The 20,784-nt window shown below is 42.3% G+C and overlaps 1 protein-coding gene across 4 annotated transcripts in view; it reads left to right on the forward strand.

The window, feature by feature from the left end:
• PRDM11 (PR/SET domain 11) overlaps nt 1–11,961 on the forward strand; it is a 53,377-nt gene extending 41,416 nt beyond the window's left edge. For 3 of the 4 annotated variants that reach the window (XM_077818580.1, XM_077818582.1, XM_077818579.1), the window contains exons 6-8: nt 4,645–4,832; nt 8,316–8,966; nt 9,767–11,961. In XM_077818580.1, coding sequence (XP_077674706.1) covers nt 4,645–4,832; nt 8,316–8,966; nt 9,767–11,931 — 3,004 coding nt within the window. In that variant the 3' untranslated portion in view covers nt 11,932–11,961. The remainder of the gene's footprint in view (nt 1–4,644; nt 4,833–8,315; nt 8,967–9,766) is intronic. The other variant, XM_077818583.1, reaches the window with a different exon arrangement.
• The last annotated feature ends 8,823 nt before the right edge of the window (nt 11,962–20,784 follow it).

A 20,784-nucleotide genomic window follows, 5' to 3' on the forward strand; every position in this document is an offset into this window, starting at 1 on the left:
CTACAGTATGATGCTACAGCTGCAGCACCGTAGCTATGCCACTGCAGTGTAGACGTAGCCTTACATCAGTTTTAAGATGATTCAATACTGTTCAAAGGCACTCTTAAACAAATTCAGAAATCCCTACACAATGGGGTTGTACTGATCTTAACTACACCAGTTCCTAAACAGGTTGAATTAAAACAGTGTAATTTGTATGTGTAGACCAGGCCAAAGACACTGGCTAATTGCTAGGTGGTTAACAGCTGGGAACTAACCATTTTCCAAAGTAGGTATGGGCCACTAGAGAGCTGTCTGCACAGGAGCAGGGAAGGCTGGGAGATTGGCTTCAGTAAGGTCTTCTGGGAAAATGCAGAATCACCTAGCCTTTCTTCCCAGCCAGGAATTCTCTGATCACAGAATGTAGGAATGGAAGAGAGCTCAAGAGGTTATCTTAATTCAGTCCACTGCATTGAGGAAGAACAAAATATTATCTATTCTAGATCATCCCTGACAGGTGTTCGTCTAACTTGTTCTCAAAAACCTCCAATGATGGAGATTCCACAACCTCCCTACGTAATTGGTTACAGTCCTTAACTACCCTGACAAGAAGTTTTTCCTAATGTCTAACGTAAATCTCCCTTTCTACAATGTAAGCCCGTTGCTTCTTGTCCTGTCCTCAGGGGATAAGGAGAAAAATTTGTCACCTTCGTCTTTATAGTAACCTTTTACGTACTTGACTGTTACCATGTCTCTTCTCCAGACAAACCCAAATTTTTTCAATCTTTCCTCATAGGTCATGTTTTCTAGACCTGTATTCATTTTTGTTGCTCTCCTCCGGACTTTTTCCAATTTTTCCACATCTTTCCCAAAGTATGGTGCCCAGAACTCCAGTTGAGGCCTTATCAGTGCTGAATAGAGTGGAAGAATTGCTTCTCGTGTTTTGCTTTCAACACTCCTGCTAATACATCCCAAAATTATGTTCGCTTTTTTTTGCAACAGTATTACATTGTTGAGTCTCATTTAGTTTGTGATCAACTATGACCCCCAGATCCTTTTCTGAAGTACTCCTTCCTAGGCAGTCATTTCACATTTTGTATTTATGCAGTTGATTATTCCATCCTAAGTGTAGTACTTTGCATTTGTTCTTATTTAATTTCATCCTATTTATTTCAGACTGTTTCTCCCAGTAGATCATTTTGAATTCTAATCCTATCCTCCAAAGCACTTGTAACCTCTCCCAGCTTAGTATCATCTGCAGACTTTATAACAGTACTCTTTATGGCATTATCCAAATCATTGATGAAGATATTGAATAGAACCAGGCCCAGGACAGATCCCTGCAGGACCCCACCGGATATGCCATTCCAGCTTGACTGTGAACCATTGATAAATGCTGAGTATGGTTTTCCAAATAATTGTGCACCCACCTTGTAGCAGATTCGTCAAGGCTACATTTCCATAGTTTGCTTATGAGAAGATCCTATGAGACCGTATCAAAAGCCTTACTAAAGTCAGGATATATCACATCTTCCGCTTCTCCCCCATCCACAAGACTTGTTACCCTGTCAAAGAAGATACTAGGTTGGTTTCATATGATTTATTTTTGACAAATCCATGTTGACTATTACTTGCTAGGTACTTACAAATTGATTCTTTGATTATTTTTCCAGGAATCTCCCTTGCCATTTAACCATGCTGCCAGTTCCAGTGTTTTCCCCCCCTCCTCTCATGGTTCCCACCTCAAGGGGACATTCAGTGACAATATAATTTTAAACTTGTGAAAGGAAATACTTCTTTACAAAATGCATAATGAATCTGTGGAACTAATTGCCACAGGATATTATTGGCTAAAAGCTGGGTAGGATTTTAAAAGTTTAGTTATATGGATGAGAACATCCACATTTACATTAGATTGGAAAAATATAAGGGATACAAAGCCTCCTGCTTTAGGGTTTAAACCAACCACTAATTGCCCAAGGCTAGGAAGAAATTTATCTATGGGCAGATTATCCCAGAACTGTCCATTATGGGGTTTCTTGCTCCTTCCTCTGAAGAATTCAGTACTGGCCACTGTCAGACAGCCTGAACTAGATCCACCACTGGTTGGATCCACAATAGCATTTGCTGTATTTCTCTGTATTTCACACATACACACCACTAGTTCCCGGTGTGATGGAAGGTCAGGAAATGGCAGTCAAGGTAGGTTATATTGGAAGCTGGGCTGGGAAGAAACAGTGTGCAGCCAGCACTGTACCTGGGAGGGGAAGCCAGGCTGGCAAAAGAAAAGTGGGTGGGAATTGTGGGTCCTTACTGTACCTAAGGATCAGGCAGAAAATTTGAGAAGTTTTGGGGGTTGGCAGGCATAGTAAGCCATGTAACAGGAAAACGTGGCTTTAACATTATCTTGTTCTTGTGTGACCTAATAGAAAATGTTACCAGTTCACTCTCACACAAAGCTGAACCTTACTGAATTCTCAAAATCTCTATGACAAATCTAGTTATTGGGCACATACAACATTATCCTGCCCTACAAGATACTATCCTATAAATATCAGTGTTGTTGGCTACTGGGTTGAACCGTGCACATTCTGTAAAGTATGAATGCCTTTGTGGAAGTTGTTAAATATCTAAAAGTAATTGTGCTTGTGTAGAGGAGCAGACTCATCTCATCAATGTTCTCACTCAACTGGGAGGCTGGGGATGAAGAGTAGCTGGAGAATCAGGCCTTAACTGTCACTGGAACATTTCCGTAGTTTTGCTTGTGCTGGGGCAAACGTTCCCTGCACTCACTTATGCTGCTCAGGTGGACTAACCACGGAACAGATCATAGCGAAGCAGCATATCTCCTGGGTGCTCTAGGCATTGTTTTTTGAATGCCTGAATAGGTCAACACAGACATGACATCTGATGCACAAGCACAATCCCTAGTAGCCTCCTTCCCAGTGCTACGTTGCTGTGAATGAGGGCTCACTTTTTCTGACATATTTATAAAAGGCTAATTAAAAAGTCTCGTAGGCTGTTCGTATTATTTTGCTGGTGGGAGTGATAAAGGCTGTTGTTTGCATAATTACTGATGACTATAGACCATTGTGGGTACTGTGTGTAGCACAATAGTATATAAAACATAGCTGATTACAGTCAAACGGGCAGTTGGTTAACATTAAAACCAGAGCTGATTGAAACTCATGCTGTCGGAGGCTTTGCAAACCTGTTTCTTGTATTTACAAAACTTGATCAAGTTTGTGAACTTTTCCCCCTGCAATTTTGTGTGTGTGTGAGAGAGAGAGAGAGAGAATGTGAATTCAAGGAAAAATATACACATTTCTCTATCCAAAAAGAAGTTGTGCTTGGAATTAACAATGATTCATACAAGGCACAACGGAAGGAGATTGTAGAAGGAGGCATAATGGCTGCTCTCTCATACTGACATTGGGGTGATTGTGACATGGAGCCTTCAAAGCTGAAGAGAAGAGGAGTAAGAAGGGGAGAAGATGTTGTAAATTATAATAAATATATAGTTTTCAAATAGCATCAACCAGTTTTATATGCACAGTATTCGGGTTCTGCTTCTAGTCCTATATGCCTACAAAAAGTACTTAAGCAGCAATGGATAGGACCCTTATGGCTTACAGGATGCCTTTCTTTCCTCCTCCAAGATGAAGAAAAGGAGGCGCTAGCCTGACTATTCTATTCTAGACTATTCTGACTATTCTATACTCTAAATCTGTATATTATCGAGATGCATGTAGAGGATGGGTTGACTAGCAAGATTAATTTCCCACTGCGCTGAAATTGGGCTTCTGGAGAACAGGAAAAAAAAATCTCATTGTTGAACTTCGATCTTTCAATCAAAAGTCATTAGCAGGTCGTTAGCCTGTATTATTGGATTTCAAGCATTTTGAGTTTCTCTACACTGTATTCTTTTGTACTGGATACCAATGAAACTGCACACGTGCAAAAGCCACCAGTGTAGATGATCTCTCAGTTTTCTAGACTGCAATTCAAAATGTTTGGCTCATGCACTCATCATCAGCCACCATGATCTTCCCCCTTTTAAGTACCCAGGTACTGCTTAACCAGCAAGGGAGAAGCTAAGAAATATGGCTTATCTTGAAGGGTCAAATGGTGTTTGAGCAGCTGTTGGTGGGAGGCCAGGATTGGTGGGAGGCCAGAAGGTTCTGTCATTTCCAAGACTCCTGGGGTGGAACAGGGGGTCGCAGAGTCCAGGAAGACCAGAGTCCAGGAAGTCACCAATTCTGTTTAACACATTTTAGGCAAGAAAAATGTCAAAGGTGAGTGTGTGCGTCACAAGCACTAGTACTGATAGTCCTTCATACGGCATGTATATTGTGACATAATAGAAGTAGTAACAGTTGTTACAGTAATAGAAGTAGTAACCTCCCTTCCCAGGCTGAAACAGCTGCCACAGACTCAAGAACCTGTTTAATAGTCCTTAGGTATCCCTGTTCGTATTCTTGTATCTATACACTGACATATCATTGTCCATAATTCAATGTTATCCAATCTTGCTGGTTCTGTGGCTGTCTTTGAAGATCGTTCTGGCATGACTGTGGATGTGTCTCAGTTGACTTTGATAAGAAAGGGAGGGGGCACACCTCCACTGAAGTTTATGATTCAAGCCTACTTTATCCTCTCCCTCAGGTATGTGGTCATATCCCGAGAGGAGAGGGAGCAGAATCTGATGGCCTTTCAGCATAGTGAGAGGATTTACTTCCGAGCCTGTCGGGACATCCGGCCTGGGGAGAGGCTGAGAGTCTGGTACAGTGAGGATTACATGAAGCGGTTGCATAGTATGTCCCAGGAGACAATCAACAGAAACCTCACAAGAGGTGAGTTCCTTCCTTCACATCATCCCTTTTTTCCCTTTCTGTGATCAAGCTTTGTGCACCAAGTGCTTTCGATCGAAGGCATAATATAAATAAATAATACTCAACCTCTATACGGAGTTCTGAACTTCTATAACCAAAGTCCACTGAGTGCAGAGTCCCTCCTGCCTGGTTCCCTGGGATAGATATGAGTTTAAAAAAACCCACACGTTTTGGAGTGAAGGATCACAGAAGGGCATTTTCACTTCATGTACTGTAAGAAACTGAAACAAAGCACTGGGATCTCAGAGCTTTCCCTCTACAAGGCTCTCTTTTCTGAAGGCTGCTGAGCTGGTGGCTCTCTGAAGACCATAGATTCCAAGATCAGAAGGGACCATTGTGATCATCTAGTATTTGGATGGCTCTGTGTGCATGTGAAAGGGATGTTTCCTTGGTGTGTTTTGTATATGTCTGCTTTCCTGACATAATTTCTCTCTTTCTTCAGTGAGTCAATTTGGGAATATCGCTGCATTGGCTAGAGGCTCATCAGACATACAGCTTTACATGTCTTGTAATGCATATGGCAGGCTTTGTAATTGGCAGTGGAATCAGATTATTTTTTCGTTGGATTAGTATTGTTGTCTTATTGCAGGAATAGCCACACTGGAACAAATGAACTGGTCCTGCATTCAGTTGCCAGAGCATTCAGAGATTTAGAGGAAGACAAAAACAAAACAAATCACAAAACCTCTCATGCACCTGATTGTCTGTACAATGCAATGACACAAAGGGGACCAAGGGAATTTATTTGCAAGCCCAGCCACAGAATGGCAGGGCCTCTGAGAGGCAGCCAAACTAAATACAATTTTATAATTAAAAAGCCTATGTGTATTATTGCACAGCTGCTGCCTTGACTTGGTAAAAGGTGTCTTCTGTTAAAACATGGGTAGGGCAGAACCTCCTGGAAGATCTGTTTAGTCTGTCACCCTGGTTTTTACGCATGGGAAATATGGTATATCAATGATAATATTTGGTGAATATGCACTTATTCCATGAACAATTATATTAATAATTGTACTGTATACAAGCTTATGGGGAGTTGCTTTATCCCACACATGTCGCCAGTTGCTCAAACATTTTGAAACTTTCAGAAGATACTAAAGGGAAAGACTATGTCCTGGGTTTCCCACATGTCAGCTGGCAGTTAAGTGGTATGCCCCAATGCTTGTCTGAGCCTGAATGCCCATGACACAGGTTCTGGAAATCAATAGCCCTGCCACACAAACACCACACTTGCATTTAGACCTTGGATTGGTATGAATTCAGAGATTAAGTCACAGTGCACATTGGACCAGAGTGAAACTATGTGTGTAGTGAAGAACTGGGTCTGCGTCTCACCATCCTGCTGCATGATCTTGTTTTAGAAGAAATTGAGATGGTTGAAAAGGCCTACCGAGAAACCTGCAGGTATCTCTGGCAGCCAGTCGCTCTCTGCAATGGGCTCGGTATTGCAGAACAGAAATGGAGACGTTGCAAATACTGAGGCCTTGTCTACACTACAGGGGAAATTCGATCTAAGCTACGCAATTTGAGTTACGTGAATAGCTCAAAACCGCATAGCTTAGATCTACTTACCGCAGGGTCTACACTACGCGATGTCAATGGGAGATGCTCTCCCGTCGATTCCCCCTATTCTTTTCGATCCAGTAGAGTACAGGGGTCGACGGGAGAGCGATCTGCGGTCAATCTAGCGGCTCTTCACTAGACCCGCTAAATTGACCGCTGATGCATCAATCGCTGCTCATCAATCCCCCGGTAAGTGTAGACAAACCCTGAGCATCACTTGCAGACTTTCTTTAGAATTCCCAGATTTTACAGCATCTGCTCTGAGGGCGGCTCTGGAAGGTGCTTCACCTTGCTGATCAGTAGAAAATAGAAATCTTTTAAATAATATTATATTTAGAAGCATACCCAAAGCGTGCACAGTCCTCTACAGCCTGCCAAGTAAAAAGACAGACTTTGTAAAGTCCCAATAAGTAACAAAGCTGCTATTATTTTTCATTTTGTTTTTATCATCAGAGTTTCTGCCTTAAGACCTATTATATAAGGGTTTTTCATGTGGTTTAATATCTTTATAGGGGGCTGAACCATTTACTTAATTATAAAAGAAGTAGGATCAGTCTTAAGTCACTTCCTTTATTTCTGGCTGCAATCCTCCACTAAAGGGGAAAAAATAAGGTAAAATATTCAAGCCCTTAGAAACGCCCTGGTGAAATGCATTGAAACATAGGCTATTGTTTTGGTTCATACAAGACGGCAGGTGGGGATACAACCCTAACCTAACAACCTGGCATGAAATTGGTTGTCCAGTCCAGCCCTCCATATAGTGGAATACCCTGAGTGTTTTGAGCCTTGCATCTTTTCTGCATTCTTAGCATTGCTTTCCTCAGAAAGACCCTAGTAACTCCTACACTGTAACTTATGAAAGCATGAATATGGTTTAAAAACAAAAAATCAGCATAAAGCAACCTCTTGTTTGGGAAGTCACCAGTGCTTGAAGTTATTTACAAGATAGAAGAAAGATGGAAATTGAACCAAACCTATCATCCTTTGAATATCCAGGTAAGGAAATCTGGCTATTCCCTTTGTTTTAAGCAATTAATTATTTGTATAATGTTGCTTTTATTTTTTAATTTTGAATAGCGGCCACATTGTTAGAATCCATTGGGACAAGATGGCTGTCCCAACTTTGGACGGCAGTTTTAGCTGAGTTGGCAACATGTACCACAGGGTTTAAGACTGCAAGTCTTTGATCTCTTTGCGCTCTTGTCTCTGAAAGAGCCTCAAACTGAAACAGAATGAAAAGGCCTTCCAAGCTTTCTGTTGTGAAATGGGCAGACTCTGGGGTTCTGATGGAAAACTCTGAATCTCAAGCTTCATGTGTTGTTCACCTGATACCTTTTACCAAGTCAAAGTAGTCACTGTACCTCCAGAAAGGCAATAGGTATTTGGGCCAGAGCCCTGGATTCCACTGTGATCAGTGATTAATTCTGTAGTCTCATTCCAGCACAGGTTGGTTATACCTGTTATGTTCGGCAACATGCCTATAGTTTTTCTTCTCTTAAAAATGTATGGGTCCTAATGTCTTCTTCCACAGTATGCATCTGATGAAGTGAGCTGTAGCTCACGAAAGCTTATGCTCAAATAAATTGGTTAGTCTCTAAGGTGCCACAAGTACTCCTTTTCTTTTTGCGAATACAGACTAACACGTCTGTTACTTTGAAACCTGCCTAGATACTGTCTCTCCATTTTGAAGGCTTGCCCGTTAGTAGAGCTCCTCTTCTTCTGAGTCCTGATTTCCACTGAATTCTTTTAGTTCCCTTATTTGTAATGCAATCAACAAATATGTAGGGATTTGGCCTGCTTTTTTCTTTTCTTTTTAGTTTTGGATTGAGGAATATTTCATAGTTCTCTTTGATGATCCCCACCCCTCACTTTCCTTTCTAGGAGATAAAAAATTACAGAGGGAAAAGTCAGAAAAAAATATGGAAAATCAAGAGGATATGAGAGGCCCCCTCCAGCTCACCACGTTAAAGCAAGGGAAGAGCCCCTACAAGCGCAGCTGTGATGAGGGGGAATCCCACACCCAGATGAAGAAAAAGAAGATAGATCTCATCTTCAAAGATGTCCTGGAGGCTTCCCTAGAGTCAGCAAAGCGGCAAGAGCACCAGCTAACAACAAGCACACCCCTTTCCATTAGAAAGGCATCCAAATACCAGGCCGAAGACATCTTTGAAAGGTGTGGAGCTGCCATTCGACATAGCTCCCCAAACTTTAGCAGAAACCAAAATGAAGGTGAATGGAAGGTCCCCCATGGTTCCTCTTACAGTGCGGCCAAAGAGATGGGCCTCCTTGACGATGAAGATGAAGAGCCTCTGTCACTCAAGGCAGAAAGCCCAACTGAGCTATCGCTAGCATCGACTCAAGGCAACTCACATGAAATCCCCACAACTTCCTTCTGTCCCAATTGCATACGATTGAAGAAGAAGATCCGTGAGCTGCAGGCTGAGCTAGACATGTTGAGATCTAGCAAGTTACCTGAGCCACCTCTTGTACCACCTCAGGTACCCGAGCTCCAAGAGTTGTCTGACCCCACAGGTAAGTCATGCAGAATTAGAATGTTCTTCAAACCCTGCTTACGGAGAGTAATGGAGTTACTATCTGCTGTGTATGTCTAAAATGTTTTACTCTGAATATTATGAGGAAAGCCTTGTTTTATGGAAGCCTGCTGAATAGGTTTTGCAGGGGGAAGAAGCAGTTGCTGTGTGTAGAATAGGAAGACATGGTTTGGGGAAGATTCTGTAATGATGACATGCTCTATTTGTTTCTATTGTAATCAATATGCTGTCAATAAAAAAACGGAATTCCATTGCAGCTGGTTTGTTTGCTGTATTCTTGACGCATTCTTTTTTTTCCAGCAGAAGCACCAGGAAGCTCTGCTTGAAAGTCTGAATGACTTGAAATGCTGAGTCTGAAATATACTAGCTCACTGCATGTGTATAAAGCATAATGAATTCTTTGCCTCCTTTGGAAGCATTCATTGTTCACTCTATGGCCTTAATGCAAGTGTGTGTCCCTTTCTGAAGATGTTTCATTTCCTCCAGGAACTTAGTGACTTTCTCTCCCAAAGCAGTATGTGGTTTACCTTATACATTGCGCTAGTGGCCAAAATGTCATACCATTTCTTTTTGTCCAAGGTGGCCTGATGTGTAAGATTTATACGAGAACTATGTTGATTTTTCTTTCAAAAATTGTATTCAGAGGACCAAATTCTACTACCGGTGTGCAACCAATGAAGGGTAGAATTTGGGCCAGTTGTTCAGACAATATTCTCTGTTATCTTTTGAATGTTTGCTGCATCTCTGAACTTTGTAAATATCTTTTCTTTTTCTTTTAAGCTTCTGAAAGCATCATCTCTGTTCCCACAATCATGGAGGATGATGACCAGGAGGTGGACTCTGCTGATGAATCAGTGTCCAATGACATGATAGCTGCGACAGATGAGCCTTCGAAGATGTCTTCTGCAACTGGTAGGAGGATTCGACGCTTCAAGCAAGAGTGGCTTAAAAAGTTTTGGTTCCTGCGGTACTCCCCTACGTTGAATGAAATGTGGTGCCACGTCTGCAGGCAGTACACGGTGCAATCCTCTCGGACTTCAGCCTTCATCGTTGGCTCTAAGCAGTTCAAGATACACACTATAAAGCTTCACAGCCAGAGCAACCTTCACAAGAAGTGCCTGCAGCTCTACAAGCTCCGGATGCATCCAGAGAAGACGGAAGAGATGTGCCGAAATATGACCCTGCTCTTCAACACAGCCTATCACTTGGCTCTGGAAGGCAGGCCCTACTTTGACTTCAGGCCTCTTGCGGAATTACTGAGGAAGTGTGACCTCAAAGTGGTGGATCAGTACATGAACGAGGGAGACTGCCAAATCTTAATCCATCATATCGCCCGGGCTCTACGAGAGGATCTGGTAGAACGTATCAGGCAGTCTCCCTTTCTCAGCATCATCCTGGATGGGCAGAGTGACGACTTGCTTGCTGACACAGTAGCCGTTTACGTTCAGTACACGAGCAGCGATGGACCTCCAGCAACTGAATTCCTGTCTCTTCAAGAGCTGGGCTTTTGTACGACAGATAGTTACCTCCAAGCATTAGACAGGGCTTTTTCCAGTTTGGGAATAAGATTGCAGGATGAGAAACCAACTATCGGTTTGGGAGTAGATGGTGCTAACGTTACTGCCAGCCTGAGAGCCAACTTGTTCATGACCATCAGAAAGACTCTGCCTTGGTTGCTTTGCTTGCCCTTTATGGTACACAGGCCCCACTTGGAAATTTTGGATGCCATCAGTGGGAAAGAACTTCCATGTCTGGAGGAGCTAGAAAACAATTTGAAGCAATTGCTCAGCTTTTATCGTTACTCTCCCAGACTGATGTGTGAGCTGAGAGTCACTGCTGCCACTCTTTGTGAAGAGACAGAGTTCTTGGGAGACATCCGAGCAGTGAAGTGGATCATAGGGGAGCAGAATGTCCTCAATGCGCTGATCAAGGATTACCTTGAAGTCGTGGCCCATCTCAAAGATGTCAGTGGTCAGACACAACGGGCGGATGCTTCTGCCATTGCCTTGGCTCTCTTGCAGTTCCTTATGGACTACCAGTCAATTAAACTGATCTACTTCTTGCTGGATGTGATTGCTGTGCTTTCGCGCCTCGCCTACATCTTCCAAGGTGAATACCTCCTTGTGTCACAAGTGGATGACAAAATAGAGGAGGCTATACAGGAGATCAGTAGGCTGGCAGACTCACCTGGAGAGTACTTGCAGGAATTTGAAGAGAACTTCCGTGAAAGCTTTAACGGCGTTGCTGTGAAAAACCTGCGAGTGGCTGAAGCCAAATTCCAGTCAATCAGAGAAAAGATCTGCCAAAAGACCCAGGTAATCCTGGCCCAAAGGTTCGATTCCCGTAGCCGAACATTTGTGAAAGCGTGTCAGGTGTTTGATCTTGCAACTTGGCCCAGAAACACAGAGGAGCTCATGAACTATGGAAAGGAGGATATGGTACAAATATTTGAGCACCTGGAAGCTGTTCCATCATTTTCAAGAGAAGTTTGCAGAGAGGGGATGGACACCAGAGGGAGTTTGCTGATGGAATGGAGAGAACTCAAGGTGGATTATTATACCAAAAATGGTTTTAAAGACTTAATCAGTCACATTTGTAAATACAAACAGAGATTTCCACTCTTAAATAAAATAGTTCAGATCCTCAAAGTCCTTCCCACCTCAACAGCCTGCTGCGAGAAGGGGCGCAATGCCCTGCAGAGAGTGCGCAAAAACAACCGCTCTCGGCTCACTCTGGAACAGCTCAGTGATCTTTTGACGATTGCCGTTAATGGGCCACCCATTGCCAACTTCGATGCCAAGCGAGCACTAGATAGTTGGTTTGAGGAGAAATCAGGCAATAGTTATGCACTGTCAGCAGAAATGCTGAGCAGGATGTCCTCTCTTGATCAGAAGCCGATGCTGCAGAGCATGGACCACGGCTCTGAATTTTACCCTGATATTTAGGAAGGAATGCCTCAAATTCTGAAAGCTGTTGAATAATTTTTTAGTCTATACTCTAAACTTTGATATATTATATAAAATATATATATATATATATATATATATATATATATATATATATATATATATATATAAAACTCACACTGAAAATTAAAAGTTAAGGCGATGTGCGTCTGATAGAAGCTAAGTGGAATTTTAAGAAAGAGACAATATTTGAAATTTACTGATGTCTCCAAACATGGCAGCTGCAGCGTAGGTGGCAACATTTCATTTGTCAGAAGCATGTGTTGGGGCCATACTCTACATGTTCAAACCTAACAATCAATCTATAAGCTAGATGACGGGTCTCTGTCAACCTCCTCCTCACAGTTGTTTTCCTTGTGTGCGTGTGGGGTGGCGGGGGGGGTACCCCCCCTTTCTTTTCATTGTTTAGTCTAGTTATTGAGCCATTTGAGCCATTCACTGATGGCTGTCTGATTTCCAACTGAGCGACTTGTGCATGTGTGTTGGGACCCCTCCCCTGCTCCCCAACTTCACCTTGTTTTCTTGTTTAGAAGTGGAAGCTTTATTCACTTATGCAGAGTGTTGGATATTTTTTTCCCCCTATTTTAAGAACAAATGTATCAGCTAAACTGTGATGCCTGTTTCTCAGTCCTCCCCACTGGTGGGCTGTAGAGTAAGGCAAAGCTTTCAGGTCCCCTTGTGATAACCCCATTACCGGTCAGACATATTATAACAATGTCATGTGCAGACTGTAAGATAGCATAATGGAGAAAGCATGGGGAGTTTTTTGCATTTATATTTTTACATTGTAGGAGATTAAAAAAAATTATACAACTGTTCATTCAGAACCAGGGCTGCTGTGGAAGTGAGATGGCCAATGAGTCAAGACCCATCAGAGGGTGGAGATTTCAGGGCTTAAAAATTATATTCTGATTTACATTATTTATACTCTGTCTTTATAATCATAGATTGTTGTGGTTTTGGTTTTATTTTCTTGAATGAGTGAAAAAACACCTGCGCTAATTCCATGGCAGGGAATATCAATGCAAGATCTATCTTGGGTTATAATGGTGTGATGATGTCTTTTTAAAGGTTCATGTATTCTCTTGTGACCAAGGTGACATGTTTCACAGCATGGCAGAATGGCGACAAAAGGAAGAAAAATGCTGTACTTCTTCCTGTGAAATAGTTTGTCCTTCCTTGAAAGGGCACGAAGTCCAGCAGAAAGGTGGAAGTAGCACTTTCACCTTGAACTGCAAATGAGTTGTTGTTGGTTTTTTTTTAACAGAATCACACGCTCACACAATTATCGCTTCAGGTTAGAAAAGAAAAAAAAGAGGTGCAAAAACTCCCCAGATGCTAGTGCCTTGCCTTGCTAATGTGATATGGGCAGCACCAATCTGACCAGAGCATCACGGGAGTTGAGACCGTGTTGTCCAGAAGAATCAGGCTGGCATGTTCCCAATTCCCAGAGGGAAACGTCTTGTGCCAAGCTGTGTTGTTTGGAAACATGATGGTGGTGTCTGCAACACTGAACCTTTCCTTTCAACCGCTATCCTTGGTCTTGGTGCTAAGATATCTCTAGAACTGTTGCTGCTAGTTGATAGTTTTTCATTTATATAAAAATATATATATATATATATATATAATTATTTTATTTTTAAACTTTTTTTGTTTTTAATGGTGATGTAGCATGTTTTAAATCAGTCTCTCTTGGAGTCACTTCTGCTGCCAAGGTTCGCTCACTGTCTTCCCCAACAAAACACACACCACTGCCTGGATCCCGCCACACCGTTCAAACTCATCTGTGCTGAACAGCGGCACACAGGTCAGGTGGAGACATTCTGGCTCAGCTCCTAAGCCCAAGGGAAACGGCAGAACCTGTATGTCTTGATGGGTTTAAAAGTGCATCCCGTCTATCCGTACATTACCCCTTATGGGGTGCGTTGAGAAGTGGAGTTGGATACTGTTCGAAGCATTAATTGTGATGACTTACTATGTTCCTTACCCTAATCCTGCCACACATACTATATAGCAAGGATGTTTAGCTGGTCACTTTTGAAAGGGTTAAAATAGACCAAGGAGCCTCTGAATTCAAATAGTGATATGTGGGAGGGAAGCAATCCAGTTTGCAGCACTTAACTCCTTCCTTTCTGCCCCTCCCATTCCCCATACAGTATATGGAATGAGTGTGCTAGTGCGGATGTGCCAGAGTGAGCTTGATAGGTAATGTCTAGTGTACGTCAAAATCACCATTAAGAATCAGGAACTGGAATGTTTCCCCCTGGAATCCCCTTAGAAATCAATAAGTGAGTCAGGTCATGACACTGTTCCATATCAGCACAGGGGAAGGCAATGTAATACCTGGCAAGTGAATAATGGTAATAAACGGCTGAGGTACCTTTCACTCCCAACAAAGCCTTGCATCAGGATGACTCGTCCTCCCAAATGAGGAGAGCTCTAGACCAGAGGCCCAGTGGAATTGTGCAGACTCAAATAGCTCATTGCTTAGCCGTCAGAGGGGAAGCTCTTGCTAGAGGCCCAAGGTGTTCACAGCCCCTACTGGCCTGGGAATTAAAAAACTGCGCGTTGCACTGTCATAATACCATCAGATCAATTTCCTTTTGGGGGCTGTTCTGCCACTTTTTTAAATTAAAATGTGAGAAGATAAAAATTGAAATCCCCAAAAGAACCACTGTGCCACTCCTGAACTCTGAGCGGTAGCCGGACAATGTGAACTGGGATGCTGCAGGGAATTTCTCTTTCTTATGGCACACAGGTATCCAGGAAATCTGCAGCAAAGTGAATGGTAACAGTAGAAAAAGTGCATGATATAGACGGCTCTGAGCATGAGGGAGACTTTAAAGACAGCTTACGCTCTTCCCTTTTTGTGCTCAGCACAAGAACTTGGAAGATCCAAGTGTTCCACACTCCTCACCATGAAAAATCTGTGTATTCTATTTGCAATAGAAATAAGTCATTTGGCATATGGTCCTTTTTCAAACTGGAGCTGCAAACTCTGTGGCTGTCTTTCTGGAAAGGTCCATCCCCAAAACAGTTTTTAAATAGTAGAGCTGACCTGGTCCTTGTTCAAACCAGTGTTAAAGCCACAAAAAAGCCTGTTTACAACCTCTACACTGAGTGTCCTTACTTTCTAATGTTGCAAAAAGGCAGTAAGGTGGGTAGCACCAGAGACTGGCTCAAAAGTGACTCTTGTGACCATCACGATTTTGTTTTCAAATACAATTCATCATTGGTGACATCTCTCATAACAAATTCTCAACAGTAGATTGAAATGTGTATAGGGTTGCTTTCTCTCCATTCTGTCTGCAAAGCAGCGAGGGCTTCTCTTGCAAAAAATATGCCCCACTTGTGTGTCAGTGATATGAGTGACTCCCAGTGGCTGGATCTGCTGTTTCTGTCAACTGGAAAGGCAAGAGATGCCTAGTATTTAGCTGTGAAAAGCAAAAAGTGTTCAGTCCAATAACTAGCTGAACCACACTTACAGAGATTTATTTCATTATAATCTTTTTAACTGTTGATTGGACAGTTTCTCTCACAGGCGAAAGAGGCTGAAATGTGCTGGGTTGTAGTGATGACTGAGGGACAGCAGAGGGTGCCAGTTCACAACATTGGTTGGGTTCCAGTGTAACTGTAGCAGCATCACATGGTGTACTACAGTTCAGAAATCTGATGTTAGATGTAGACATCTTGGACAAATTCCTCCTGAGGTGGGGAGAAGAATGGGATCCGGTTTAAATTATTCCCCTCCTGCTCCATTTTAACCAAGAGGTGATTGTTTTGAATGTGTTGCTCATGGTATCTTGAACGTCTTCAAGAGCAAAGAAAAAATGGGTTTGTTATTCATTGACTGAGCTTTGCCTTTTTTCTTTTCTGTCTTCTTTAAGACAGCTGACCGTGAATGACATGCACTTCTCCAGACCCTTGGTTTTGTAGCCCTTGGGTTTTTTGGTTCCTGAAATCCTACCCTCTTTTTTTCTCAGGCTTCTCTACTCCTTTATCCTGCTTGTTGGCAGACGTCCACTAAGCACACAGATGTTTTCTTCTACAGAGCTTGCCAGTGGCTGCATGAAGTCTAGGCCTCCTGGCCACTAGGTTGAACGCAACAGGGACAATCCTAAAGGCACAGGAAACCAAAGCTCTTCCTGTACTAGCAAGAGTGCAAGGATTACTTATGCATGCTACAAGTATCATGCACCAAATATGCAAGAGTGTCCCTAAGAAGGCATTGTCCTGGAATGTTCTTTGCATTAAACCTTGAATTGATCTCTATGGTATGCAGGTGTACTCCTTGCACGTTTGGTGGTATGGGTTATCAGATGCTGTTCAGGTTCTAAATACATTTCTATCCCACAATGCAAACTCAGCCAGTTCGCCACTGGGATTCTTTGAAATTACATATCTTTCATAACTTATTAATATTGCTATTTGCTCGACCAATGGACAGTTTGCTTGGCAAACATTCAGTAACATCTGCTTTAGCCAGATTCCTCTCCCAACCCCATAAATAGAGGTGGTAAAAGTGAAGAAATGGTACGTTGATCCCCCAACCATTGTACTGTCAATCCAGTAATGCCTATGCAATTCCTGTCTCCCTTGGAGACATGTATAATGTGTGTGCATGTAAGCTAGTGTATGTATACAGTACTTATGCATACAGTCTATATATTGTATATACGCACATCCCAGTACATTTTCACACAGCGTAAGAAATAAAAATCACATGCCTATATATCTATAAATAAAATCCTATATATTTATATATTTCTATGTTTTGAATAGATATAAACCTATAATATAGATATAGAATCAATTGCCCTTGTATAACCCTGGCCCTGTGTTCTAGCGAGAGGTATGTAATACGGAAGACTGAGGACTTCAATACAGCTTTAATCTTATGCTGTGGAGGTCTACATTTGTGTGTATAGGGACTTTGCTGTGGTTAGGACAAGGGGGTTCGTTCCTTGTATGTTAAATAAGGTGCTAAATAAGGCTTGTGGAGCTGTAGTATTGGGACTGTGTCTTGGTGTCTGAGAAAGGTGAACGCCTTTGTCTTCTTTTGGATAAGCATACCATAGCTCCTGTGTACTCACACTTGGGCTGATACATATCTCACCCCTTTATGCACTTTTCTCTGTCTTCATGGAGAGGTTAGATGACCAAGGATCTGAATGCAGTGAAGATGTGGCTTTCTGCTTCACCTGGTTGGCATTCCTTGGTGGCCACCGACATGCAGTAAGCTAGTCCAGCACAATACAGTGGAATTTGTTTATATGTAGTGTATGTTGCACACAGCATCAGCCAATGTTTTAGAGATGAGGTTAGACTAAAACGAGAGCAAGAGAAAATGCAGAGTTGGTGCAGTCCCTCTTGTATAGTCAGAGATGGGAGGAATGATGTATGGAGCGGGAGTAGAACAAAAGAAAATGGACCGTGAGTTAGGAGTGATAAAGATGTGTGTGTTCATACTGAACTGGAAATCACACCTGTAGCTCCACCAAATTGAGCCATTAGGCCACTTCCCTTACAGTGGACCCAATGAGTGCAACTGCACTGATGCTTCTCGGCAAGTGCTGTGTTTCACCAAGGGCAGCTATTTCTCAGTTGTTAACTAGCCTGACTGATTATCTAGATGGCATTCTTGGTGGAGAAGGGAATTATTTGGTTAAGTGAAGGACACTGTAAATGACACATGATGGACACTTAAGCCAACAGACAAGGTGCATTGACATTGCTGAGTTGAGCCATTCAGGGGGCTCAACCCCGCACCCACTCTCTTGAAAAAAAAAAAACAAAGATAAATATTTTTCTATGACTGGCAGTTCCAGCTTGAGGACTTCTTGGTGGATCCAGGACACAGTTTCCATGGATTGACATTTATAGAGTGTGTGCTGATGTCTGCGCCCCTTTCCCTTCTTCCTCTCTCCACATGAAATTGCTGCTGTGGACAGAGCTGTGCGTATTACACTGGCTTGCCACTTTTCATGTGAGGCAAGGCAGGATGACTAGAGCAGCTTTCCTCTCAAAGGTAATGGATTCATTGCTGCTCCTCCCCGAGAGAGAGAGCTGTTGTAACTTCAACGGAGGAGAATGGAGATTTGGCTTTCCAGCTCCAGAGTCAGCCTAGCAACCACTTAACTTCTTATGTTTGTTTTAATTTTTCATCTCTTTTGGGAGGAGGGAGAGTTCAGTGCATTTTAGCTCTGACCATTGAGTGACTAGTTACACTGGTATTGCATTAGCAGATGCTGTGCAGACTTTCCTCATGCAACCTCAATCCCCTGCTATCCTGGGCCTCTCTCTTCAAACAACTCTGCTAATCCGCCTCAGTCACAAACCTGCCTTTCCTGAGTCTCTCTGAACTATGACTGCCAGTTGTGCTGAATGGCACCCAGTAAACACATACAGCAGAGAGAAACGAGTACCAGTTCCTCATGGACCTCATGGATGGTTTTCCCACCCCTCATCTTCTGAAAATGCCACTGACATTAAACTCAGTTAGCAAACCAATCCCCAGTCCACATGCTGCCAATAGAGTATTTCCTGCCTGGCATTGGAATCCTTTATGCACTGCACCTCATGTACAGAATGCTCACTGGACTGTGCGGAGGAACCACGTCCCATATGCTGTACTATGTTGTGATTGGAGGGCTATTAGGGTTCCTGTCATTCAGGCATCCTCAGAGACTCATCAACCATACATTTTTTGTTTGACTTCCTACAGAAAACAAAGTCTCTACCTTCCCCCACCCAAAGCACAGCCCTGCTGAACTGTTTGTTTCAAACACACACACACACACACACACACACACACACACACTGAGAGAAAAAATATCTAGAAGTCTATTATTACATATGTATTAATATGTTAATATCACACTTTCGGAGAACGTTAAAATGTTATTACTTTGCAGACTATGCTTTATAGTACCTGTGTGAAAGGACCTAGGACACTGGATACGAATAGAGCTATGTTGATATATCATAGTATGTACACGAGAACTTTCCTTTTGTCATATTATCCTTCTAATGTAAGATGATTGTTAATAAAAAACATTTAAATTTATCAGGTTGGGTTACTTTCTCTTTATTTTATTATTTAAGGCTAATAGAACTTAATTTCCTAAAGGGAGGGACACCTAAACTGCCCCCAAAAGGCCTATTTTGGCAACTTGCTAGGAAGGCACCAATAATTTGCATCCAGTCTATTGCTTCTTGAGGATGGTCAGCAAAATTGCTTCCTTCTGCTGCTGCATCACTTCAGCTATCACAGTCTCTCTGTATTTCTTATATGGAGTGCCCCAGCCTTCCAGTGTTTCTGCTACAGTTGCCTTAATTGTGAGACCTTTATTTCAGTCACACTGGTGCTTTTCCTGTGTGTTACACAGTACCCAGCTCAGCTGTCTCCACATATTCACAAAACGTTGGTTGGATTTGGCTTGCAGAACAGAATCCCATTTCAGACTCTCCGTGCTTCCAACATAGGGGAGACCAGACTCTCCCACCCTCAAAAGAAGTTTTGTTTTATTTCAGGATGCTCCTTCTTTTAAATTGGTGTAGTTTTTGCATGAAGTTTTTGTTAAGGCCTAATCTACACACAGAGCTGCATAGGGTAAACTAAAGTTGCGATTTTAAACCAGTTCAGTTAAACCAGAGCAACTTTGTGTGTGGACAGTCATATCAGTTAAAACAATTGCTCAAGTTTTTAAATCCATATAAGTGCTTTCACACAGGGGTTTGTAATGGTTTAACTTAAACCACTTTTTAAACTAAGTGCAAAGTAATGCACTTTGAAGGAAATAATTGCAACTACTCATGCATGTTTCTGAGTTCTAAATAGCTGTAACAACTCAGGGCAAGTCTACATAACAAAATTAAGATAACCTAACCTAAGTGACATCAATCTACAGCCACTGCAGTAATTGAATCAGTTTTACAAGTCCACACTACGCTCCTTGTGTTGGTGGTGCACCTCCACACCGGAAGCGATAGCACTGATTTAACTGGGGCATTGAGGGACAGTTTCTGAAAGGCAGCAACAGTTGCTGTAAGCAACACAGTGCCTACACTAATACTACATCGACCTAACTACATTGACTTAAGTGCTACGCCGCTCATGGAGGTGGAGTTACTAACTCAGTGTAGTGGGCGAGTTATATCGGTGGGAACTACATTTTAGTGTAGGCGCTTACAGAGTTAGGTCGACGTAAGCTGCCTTACGTCGACCTAACTCTGTAGGGTAGACCAGAGACAAGTAATTGGGCACTAGGCGTCGTTGTGAAGAGTTTAAAAAAAAGGCAGCAAAAAGGATGTATGAAGAACAGTTTAGAAATGATAATGTCATTATATAAATCAGTGATACAACCTCACCCACAATCCTACATTCTGTTTTGGTCACCCTGTCCTAGGATATATCTGCAAGAGTCCACAGATTGACCATATCAGTGGTGTGCACAGAGTTCTTTACAGATTGAAAAGATTGAAACTATTTATTTTGGTGAGTAAACAAATAAGGATCATATAAAAAGTAATTGTATGGAGCAGGTAATTCATGCACTTGTATTTACCCCTTCTTATAATGCAACACAAAAAGGGGCACTCAAATGGAGACAAAGGGGCAGCAACTGTAAAAAGGGGACACTTTCTTATACACCTGCCAGATCCTAGATTAAATTGGCTGCTTCCCTGATTGGTCTGGACCTGTTCTCTTTCTGAATATCTGTCTAAGGCTGTGCCTACACGACAGAGACTATCCTGGCATTTCTATGCTGGTGTAGCCATGCTGACATAGCCCTGTAGTATCGGTGCAGCCTACACCGACAGAAGTGATTT

The sequence above is a fragment of the Eretmochelys imbricata genome, chromosome 6, assembly GCF_965152235.1.
Source record: "Eretmochelys imbricata isolate rEreImb1 chromosome 6, rEreImb1.hap1, whole genome shotgun sequence".
NCBI classification, from domain to species: domain Eukaryota; kingdom Metazoa; phylum Chordata; order Testudines; family Cheloniidae; genus Eretmochelys; species Eretmochelys imbricata.